The 10,290-nt window shown below is 39.3% G+C and overlaps 1 protein-coding gene across 3 annotated transcripts in view; it reads left to right on the top strand.

Annotated features, from left to right (window-relative positions):
- PHLDB2 (pleckstrin homology like domain family B member 2) overlaps positions 1 to 8,107 on the top strand; it is a 68,035-nt gene extending 59,928 nt beyond the window's left edge. For all 3 annotated transcript variants that reach the window (XM_009274585.2, XM_009274584.2, XM_019470832.1), the window contains 4 exons: positions 220 to 366; positions 2,907 to 3,126; positions 6,297 to 6,382; positions 7,126 to 8,107. In XM_009274585.2, the coding sequence (XP_009272860.1) occupies positions 220 to 366; positions 2,907 to 3,126; positions 6,297 to 6,382; positions 7,126 to 7,266 (594 nt within the window). In that variant the 3' untranslated portion in view covers positions 7,267 to 8,107. The remainder of the gene's footprint in view (positions 1 to 219; positions 367 to 2,906; positions 3,127 to 6,296; positions 6,383 to 7,125) is intronic.
- The last annotated feature ends 2,183 nt before the right edge of the window (positions 8,108 to 10,290 follow it).

The following is a 10,290-nucleotide window of genomic DNA, read 5'->3' as shown; positions in this document are numbered from 1 at the left end:
AGCACTGCTTAGCAACAACTAAAACATCGGTGCGTTATCAACTTTGTTCTCATCCTAAATCCAAAACACAGCACTGTACCAGCTATTAGGAAGGAAATTAACTCTATCCCAGCTGAAACCAGGGCAGAGGTAAAAAGGGATTTAGTCCTAGCTTAGAAATTACATTACCAACTATAGTTTCACATATAATTGAAGTCCTGCATGTGCTATGGTATTTAGGAACGGGAGATGGAAGCTAAAAAACGAGCTCTGGAAGAAGAGAAGCGCCGCAGAGAGCAACTGGAGAAAAGATTGGAAGAAGAAACTAGCCAGAGGCAAAAATTAATTGAAAAGGAAGTCAAAATACGTGAGAAACAAAGAGCACAGGTGAGATACATTGACATGCAATGGTTTTTAAGTGCAAGACTTCCCCTTGATATACGAAGGGACTAAGTGTATTTCTGCCAATGGTAAACAGAACTGATTTCAGTTGAATAGATGGATTTAGTATTTCTGAGGTGTAACTGTGCTGCTAAAAGTATGTTTGGGCTCTTGGAGCCTTAGATGGATGTCCAAGTATTAATTTAAAGTTAATTAATAGCATAGAGATCTATTTAGCATCTTATACCTAAAGTATAAATATTAATCCTATCAGGTTTGTTACTGAGTATGGGCAGAGCAGAATTTTTTAACCTGAACAACAGAAATTTGTGAGTGTGTTAATTTTATAAAACATTGGTGGCTTTTTGGGTTTTGGGTTTTTTTAATTTCTTTTAATACATAAAATATCTTGGAATGTGAATTGTCACTTCCAAATATTTGCCTGAAAAAAAAAACAGATAAAGAAGCTTTTCCAGCTCCACATCTACTGTTGAGAGAAAATTGTATTTTTTCTAATGTTACTGGGACTACACAACATGAGAAACATTATTTAATTAAAACAGCGTTACCTCCTACATCGTCTTGCTTCTTATTAAGATTTAGAGGTATCTTGAGCTTTCTTTAGGCTTAGAGGTCTTACCTATTTGTTTATTCCACCACAACTAATAAGATCTACATGGTACAGCAAACAGACTAGGCAGTCATTTTTTCGTTAGTACAGTAGAGCAAGACAAATGTCTCCATCAATATATGTATTTGAGTGCAGAAGATTCCGTATCATGTTTGAATATCTTTCTGCTTTTATCTGTGCTACCTTTGCTAAATATTTGTTTCATGAGTTACTATTATATTTTTTTATGAACACTCCTACATAACTTGCCTTTCTAATTGATAACACTAAATCAGAACAATAGGACAACCCCAGAGGAACTTTAAGCTGTTTCTGGTTAAATAAATCCATTCCTTTGTTTTTATATAAAATGTAGTTACCAAATGTTAAATTTTATGCATACTTGAATGCCTTCTTATTTTTTTCTAAGACATTTTAATGACAACTGAAGTATGGCGTAAACAACGATGCGATGCTTATATCTTTTTCCCAAATTGGAGCGTGCATGTGTTGTAATAAAATGCCCTATCAGTTACTGCTAATTGGCAGACTTGGCAGAGAGGCTGAAGACTGAATTGGCAGGAAGACAAAACATATCTGTCAAAAATAACTATGATTTTTTTTGTTAACTTTTTTCTTTCCTTTGTACAGTGAGACCCAATTTTTTTTTTTTTCCAGCACTTCCTGACACTTAGAAATGTAAGCTAGGGGAGGGAACTCCACCTTTGCACTTGCCAAAGCTGGTGCCAGCTTGTATCATACAGGACTGCATAATTTTAGAAGGGCGCTAAGAGTTCTTGCGGGCAACACAGCTCCCATTGCGCCAACAGGTTCTTGAGAATGGAATGAGGGAAGGTCCCTTTGATTTGTGACCCACAGTGGGATTTAACAGGCTAACTTTAGGCATGGAGCAGGGGCAGATTGGATTCTTCAGGTCACTGACTTCTCTGGAGTCGGGGGGGGAGAGAGAGAGGGAGATGCTCCTTTCACGGGTCGTTCAAAGCACCTAAATTCAGCTTCTGTTCTGAATCGCCCTGTGATGTAGCCTCTGTCTGCCTTGACTGCAGCAGGAGCCTTGGGAGACTTGTCTTCTGTGTTTAAAATGGAGGTGTGGGGGGGTGCACAGACCCTTCAGGCACAGAAAACAAGCATATTTCCTCAGCTGGCAGAGGTCCGAAATCACCACCACCTCCTGCTTGTTCTCCCAGCTGGTACTATCCAGGCTTGATGCAGAGTCTTGGACAGCAATCAAGAATGAGGCACCGTTTCCTGTGCTGCTTTGCTGTCTCTTGCAGAGGCGTGCACTTCGGCTCTCTGTACCGTATTGCCGACTGTGAACTAGATACCACATTTAATTTGTTCAGAAGAAAATAATTCTATTTTGTTCACGGCAATCTCTGTGAAATAGCGATTACAGTTCACTCTCGTTATTAATTTTTCCTGCAATAGCATGTTCTTATTATTTATATTATACTTTGCATGAAAATACCTGTAGCAGTAAAATATTAATGAGTGAGATATGTGTAGTGAGCATCTCGCCCAGAGAAATAAAGGGTTTGCTTAACATCATGCAAATGAAGTTCTTACGCTTCATCTAAAGCAGCAACACACCTTTATATTTAATTAATGTTTTAATTCTAAAACAACCTTTCTATGCTGTGGCCCCGGCTTACCAGCTTATCAACTGATGATTTCAAGAAACTCCTCTGCTCTAATCTCGCTTTTTATAAAGTTATCCAACACTTTGAAAAGTTACAAGTTTTAAGGATTTTTTTCTTTTAAAGAAAATCAGGGCGGCAGCAAAAGCTCTTTATTTTTCTTATGTTCATTCTTAGAATCTACAGGCAGTTTACGGTTATGTCATTGCAGCAGAAAGACTGAAGGAGAAGTTAAGACTTCTGTTAAAAATAATATGATTTTCTATTCTTTACTGTAGGCCCGTCCCTTGACTCGCTATTTGCCCATTAGAAAGGAAGACTTTGACCTACGAAGTCACATTGAAACAGCCGGTCACAACATAGAGACCTGTTACCATGTCTCCCTCACAGAGAAGACCTGCCGAGGCTTTCTGATTAAAATGGGAGGAAAAATTAAAACATGGAAAAAACGATGGTTTGTTTTTGACAGAAACAAGAGAACTTTTACTTATTATGCAGGTAGGTTGCAGGATCACTACTAGGGTACACCTGTCCCTCTGTTTTCCTATCAACCTCAGCTGAGTTATGAACATGTAGGGAGCCTTGAGTAAAACTTACATTTCCATTTCGCCGGGTGTTTTATACATACACTGAAGAGCTCATGCAATCCCTTCCCTATAGGGTTCAACCCTAATGCCAGGTAAGACAGAAATGAGCATAACAGACTAAGGGAGAGATGTGGATAGGCAAGAGGAAAAAATGGAAGATCATCAGGTTCCTAGTAGGCAGGATAATGGCTCCACATAATTTATTTTTAAATATTATATACTTCCCCCAATGACAGAATGATTTCTTGTACCCTTCATATATGAATATAACTTATACTTACCATGAAAATTAAATGGAATGCTTCTGCAGTCCCATTGCTTGATGTGCTGAAAAGTCTTTCGGGAAATTAAATATACAGGAGTAGATTTTTTTTGAGTTTGCCATATTTTGAGAGTCTAAGGAATTTCAGATGAACAATATGCAATACTCTAAAGAGGATTCTGTACATTAAGTTGTGTTATACGATATCTGGAGCCATTATAAGCATTACGTTAATTTGTTATCTTGGGGTAAACCCAGAAATTTGGAATTTAAGCACATATATGTCTCTCCGATTGCTGTGCAAAACTACACATGGTTTGATTTTGAAGTTTCAGAGGAAGCCAGAAAAATGACTTTGTGTTCTGAATATTTATTGTTAGGAAAGGCCAGACAGGGGGTATATGTAGGATGGTCATTGCTAAGAAGCAGAACAAAACATTGAGTACAAAAACCACCCAAACAGTTCCACTTCCTTTTATGACATTACTGCTTTCCAGCAACTCATAAGGAACTTAAAATTGATGGCAGGGTTATGCGTTGCTCAGTCCATCTTTTTTAAAACACATACCTGAATTCATTACATTCATTCCTTACATACCCACTGAATATTTCTTACTAGTTTGCAGTAATACTATGAAGAATATAACAAACATTTTTTTTTTTAATTTTGTTCTTAACATCTGGTTTATTGGTTAGCAAGGCCTGTAACATACAGTAGTGTTTCCATCTGGTACTGATTTTTTTTTTTTATTTTTTTTAGTAGTTATGTTAACAGTTTCGGCTTTGAGTGCAATACAGTTGCCAGAATGCAATTTGAATTACCAAAGAAAACTTTTCATAATGTCTCAAGGACTCCAGCCAACAAACATAGTTTCATGAGAATTCTGTACCAGCTGTGCAAAAATGCAGCTGCTTGTACGAGTGAGGATCCATCTAGATCTTTAAATATATAGTAAGCTTCCAAAATAAATATTGATGCTGTAAATTCAGAGTAATTGAACTCTAAGTGAATATACTGGTATATTGGTTTAGTTCTGCAAGTGTACTGAACAAAGAACTTACCCTAAAGTCTGACAATTTAGTGCAGCGACTGAAGCATCTGCACTTTCTGACCTGAAGCATACGGGGAACTCTACAAAGACTGTTGTGATGGGAGCTTGTGGGTACCTGAAATGCTCTTGTAACCAAGACCCCAGGTGGGGCTTGAAATGGATCAGTTTGCTTGTACTGCATAGACAGTATACTTACATCGTATTGCATTTAGCTTAGTATAATGTGTGCTATAACGTCATAACCTTATACCTCAGTACTTCTACTGGTCCCCTGGGGGCTGGCAGGGAGATTCCCAACGCTGTATTATTTGGTCTCTGGGATTTCTTTTTGCCATCATATGAAGCTTTGGAAACTGCCTGCAGCTACCGATAGGATGTAAGCCGAGTTTCGTGAGTGCTCTAAATGACAGCAGGCTCTCTCACAGGACTGATAAAGATGTTCTGCGAGACTGTTCAGTGTTAAGGTGATACAAACTTGGGATCAGAAGGCATTATAATCCCCTAATATGAAAGTACTGGGAGTGGAAGGAAGATTGCCCTTCAGTGTCACATGCAGTTGTGATGCTCCTTAACACCCCCCGGGATTATTTAACAATTTCTCTTCCGTTGCAGGACAACAGAGGGTACTGTAGATGCTTATCTGCCCTGTTCCTTTTTCTTGTGAAACATTATAGTTGTGACTGTTAAGATGTTAAGTTCACAGTCTGTATCCTCCTTGCCCTAGTGATTCACTAGCTAATGCTGGGACTGAAGGCAGTATCAGAAGATGTCTAAAACAGTTTAGAATTGACCCCCCGCAAGTGTCTGCTTCTTTCCATTGCCTTTAAAGGGAGATTAAGTCAGCTGTCTCTCCATTGTAGATATCAAAACTCAAGTGAGAAGACTCCCACCCTGTTTTGCAGCTTTGCTGCAGTGGGATATTGGCACCAGAAACACAGTCCCACTGGATAACAACCGACTCCTTGTCAGCAGCCTCCCCGGAGTAACTATCCATTCAGGCGTTCTCACCTCGGGCGCTCTGAAGCAAATGGGGAGGTCCCTTTCGCAACAGGGGCAAATGGCATCTAATTAATTTGGCTTTTACCTTGGGTGTCAGAGTAGGAGAGTGCAAACAGACAATTATGGTGCTGCAGCTGGTGCCCAGGAACTTTTATCCTCCTGTAAACTTTTCCGTGTGTCAGAGCTCATAGAAACTTGCCTACAATCTGCTAACCTCACATCTGAATAATAAGTATTAGCTTGAGACTGAGGGAGATTATTATAAATGGGAAGAAGCGTTTTTTTAATAAGTACAAGCACAAATGATGTTCTAATGTAAAGCTTTTGCTATCAAATTGTATTTCAAATTTGCTTATCGTAACAGTTTTCCTTTGAAGGTAAACTGTAGGTCTTAGCCTGCGAGCTATGTGAAGTCTGGCTGGCTTTCATGGAACTGGAAGATTGGATGTATCTCGGAGACATCTGTCCTTCTGTTGGCTAATACCGGCCATAATGTTTAGGCACTTCCAAATAGATGAGGAAATTGCAAAAGCTTTATTTCCTTGGAAACCAGGTAGAAAAGAAAACATATTAAAGTAGGAAATGCATCTCTCAACAAAACCGACCAACTAGTCAGAAAGGCTGAAGATTTCTGTGGAATTTCACAAGCAGAAGTGTTAATCCAGTTACTTATCAGCTGAACATATATGGAAATGCAAATTAAGCTTTTGCTTCTTGAAGTACGGTTCATTTCAGTTCTCAAAAGTCATTCTCTCTTTTCCATTTTAGACAAACACGAAACTAAATTAAAAGGTGTAATATATTTTCAAGCTATTGAAGAAGTCTATTATGATCATCTAAAGAATGCATATAAGGTAAACTTTGTTGTTACTGTTGTAACTGAGTGTCATATGGCAGTACCCAAAGTATGGTAGCTGCTGCTGCAAAGTCAAAGGGAGTGCTGACATTGTTAAAACAAACAAACAAACCCCGGAGTGGAGGAAAAGGAAGATGAAGCCAGACCAGTGATTAGCACTGGGGTTTTTTTTATACTGATGAAAGCAGAGATAAGGGAGCACCTGCCTGCCAAGTGATGGTCCCACATGGGATTTGCTGTGAGGAATTCCTTAGTCCAGTGGCGAGACCGCTGAAATCAGTGGCTTTAGCAAACCAAGGGATGGCTGTATGCATCTGTCAGGGAGGGAGTTAACTGGTGCCCGCAGTTCATGGCACCCCCAGCCTCTCATCTGTAATTTAAGAGCTGTGAACAAGCCGAATATATCCTTGGCACGTGGATTGTGAAAGCCAAGGTGGTATTGACCACTGGACAGAGCGGGGGAGTCAGTTGTTTGGGCACGAAACAACAATTTGGAGCCCGGGACTACTGTGTAATAGTCTGGTGGAGGTACGTCGTAAAAAGTGTTTATGCTGGATGCAAACACTTTAAACACATCTCTGCTTCCAGTGCTGCAATGTAGGATGCAGTGCTACAGCATTTTGCATTTTGTCTTTCTTCTTAACCTTATCATAAATCTCCCTGTAAGTAATTTTACTTCTGGTGCCAACAAATGGCTTTTGATTTCATTCTTTCGCTACCCTTCTTTCTGCTTTATTTTAGAGTCCCAACCCGTTGCTCACTTTCAGTGTTAAGACACATGACCGGATATACTATATGGTTGCTCCTTCGCCAGAAGCCATGAGGATATGGATGGATGTTATTGTTACAGGCGCAGAAGGCTACACCCACTTCATGTTATAATAAAAGGGGGCAATAGGGCATACTGCAATAACGTAACATATGAAGTTAGCCATATGCAGTGACATCCGAAAAGCCAGTGAATACTCTGAAAGGTCCTCCTTATGATGTGCACCCGAAACCTCGGAATGAGACGGTTTTACAAATGCATTGAAAAGGGGGGCTTGTTACTTGTTTTAGTTGATCTTTATAGGAATGAAAGACCTAAAGCTGTTGGGAGAATCGTAGTGCTCCAGAATGGATAACCGGGCAATTTAAATTACAGCATCTTGATTCAATGATAATTTTCTACACATTCTCTTATATGGAGAATGTCTTTGTAAACTCATACTAAACAGTTTACAAATGTGTGTGTTGTCATCAGTATGCAAAAATTCTAGTAATGGAACAAAAAGGTGTAATAAGCATATATTTTAATATGCAGCATTTGACATTTATAGATGATTAGGTGACTTTTTAAAACTTTTAGTCAAGTATTTTATAAAAATATAAACAAAGGAGCAACCCTAAGGTACACACAGTTCTTGCCTTAGTAGTTAAGTATTACAACAGAGCCAAAGAGTTATATGATTCCCTTACAATGTTTTCAAATTGTTAGTTGTACCTAACTTTCTGTAAGGGGACAGTGCCAAAACTCTTCATGACTTTTAAAGAAATTAAATTGTTACGATATTCTGTGTGTTCAAACACCCAGTGACACCAACTGTTATGTTTAAAGTTTGCATCTATGGAGCTCAACAAAAAAAGAGGAGGATAGCTTTATAACGGTATGTTTTTTCCACAAGGATATGAAATGGAAACACATGTATTAACCTCCTCATAAGGAGGGGATTTTTACAGAAATTTTCTCTTATGTAGTAGGGTCCCAGCGTGGTTCTAACCTTACTCTGTGCCACGTGAATGGTCTACTGAAATCTCTCAAACATTGGTCCCCTCGAAGCCAGCATCAAAATCCCTACCTACCTAAATTCTTTGGAGCCAAGTTTTCAGCCCCTGAGAGTTTTGGTTTTGTTTTTTTTTTTTTAAATGCATGTCTGCACAGAACAATGCTGTCAAATAGAATAAAAAGAGAGAGGCAAGTTCTGAGGGTTTACGCTAAGCAGTGTATGAATAAAAACCCCTGAAAATTTTAAGTAGCAGAGACTGAGATTCCTAAAACAACAAAAATACTGAGGGTGCAGTGGTCTCCCATTTTAAAATCACTTCCAAGTCCTTGAGTAATATTGCAAAAACATAAATTATTTAATTGAACTTCAAGAAGGTCTCTTATAATAGGACTTTACAGAGGTTCTATTTCAGTAATCAAACTTATGTGCTATGTGGTTTGTGTAATAGAAGAAAGCACATTAGCCTTTTTTTTTTTTCCTTGATGAAAAGTTAATGGCTTTTGATGGAACAAATAAAAAAACTGAAAGCAGAATAGAAGTATGCTGGCAGACTATTTTTGTTATACTTTTTAAACCCTGTATCTGTAATGAACGGGTTGAATTTTTTGTGGTATACACAGGTGATATGGTTGCTCTAGCATGACGAACATCAGTTTCTACTTGATTCATGAAAGAAGGGACTGTTATCGCAAGATAATTGTTATCATCTGTGCAGATCACAGATGATCACAGCTTGTAATCTAATGATTTAAAACACTATCAGAAATAAATTGCTTTGGTTTATATAATTATTATTTTTCCCTGATGTATCTTGATTTTACTCCTAAGTATGGTTATAAAGGTTTTCTAATAATGGTTTTTGTATCCTGCATGATGCAATGAAGGCATTTCAATAAACGTTTTTAAAAATATACTTGTTTTAAATATTCACTTGCTGCTTCATCTTCAGACATTTCTGCTTGTCCTTGAAACAGTTGTATACAGTTTTGCAAGCAATTTTGTATTTTTTAGTAATGCTTAATCTAACCATTCCATGTGTTTCCCCATAAAAGAGCCATGGAAAATAATCTTTCAGATGGCAGGGAAATTAAGAGTGTAGTCTGTTTACTGTGTGTACATAATACCTTTCCCATTTTTTATGACCCTGTTTGGAAAATTTATCACCAGCCTTGGACATGGACAAATTTTTTGTTTAACTGCAAAACAGAAATTGCTGAAGTTTAAGGGTTTTCCAGTTTTCCCAACGTTTGACTCAAATTGCAGGAAGCGTTAGCTCATTGTAGAAGCCCGTGCAGTTTTATGACTTTTTCACTATGTTTGCTACCATCATCACAAAGCGAGGTGGATTTTGTAGTAGTGGACATCAAGACAAGGTAAGGAAAGCATGGGGGTAGGCACCATCTTTTATGATCAGTCTGCAAGCCCTGCAAGCCCCCCAAGCTTACCCCCTTGGGAGTCAAGTACCCACTTACCCTGAAGGACCTCCAGCAACTGCAAAACCACATAGGCTATGTCTTAAAAACCTCAACCGCTCTGTCCCTTGACCTGCCTGCTGACAGGGGCTGGGCTGGCCCTTGCCTGGAAAGATACCTTTGCAGACATCGACTTCTCTTAGCGTTGTTTTTTTCCTTCCTGCGTGGCCTGTATTATAAAAGGTACAGTGCGTAAAGACTTTCTGGAAGGAAAACCTTGTTTTGACTGCCGTGTCTGAGCAAATAAGGCCAAGGAGGAGAGATGGGTAAGGAGGTACGGGCTGGTTCAAATGCCCTGTAGGCTGAGAAAGGTGCAGGCCCCGACGCTGCTGGAGAAGCGCCTGAGGGAAGGACGGTGGGTTTCGAGATGTCCTTTCTGGCCGTCTGTAAGGGCCAGGTAATTACGTGCGTTACATCATACATAGATTACAAAACGTGTACTTTATAACAGTTTATAGCCGCAGACCTACAGGCTACCTAAAGCTTGGGCGTTTCCAGACTGGGTCTTTGCACCAGACAGGGGTGGTGAGAGCCCTTCAAGGAGGGCCCCCTCTCCAGAACGCACACGCACCTAGGGAAATGCTCATTAAGCGCTTTTACTGACAAAACTTCGTTTTCTGTTTCACGAGTAAGCACGCTGCCTGACCCACACCGACCAGCCGGCCCGC

Source organism: Aptenodytes forsteri, unplaced genomic scaffold (assembly GCF_000699145.1).
Source record: "Aptenodytes forsteri isolate BGI_AS27 unplaced genomic scaffold, ASM69914v1 Scaffold287, whole genome shotgun sequence".
Classification (NCBI taxonomy): Eukaryota; Metazoa; Chordata; class Aves; order Sphenisciformes; family Spheniscidae; genus Aptenodytes; species Aptenodytes forsteri.
Note: the sequence above shows the minus strand (reverse complement) of the source record. Positions and strands in the feature narration are given on the sequence as shown.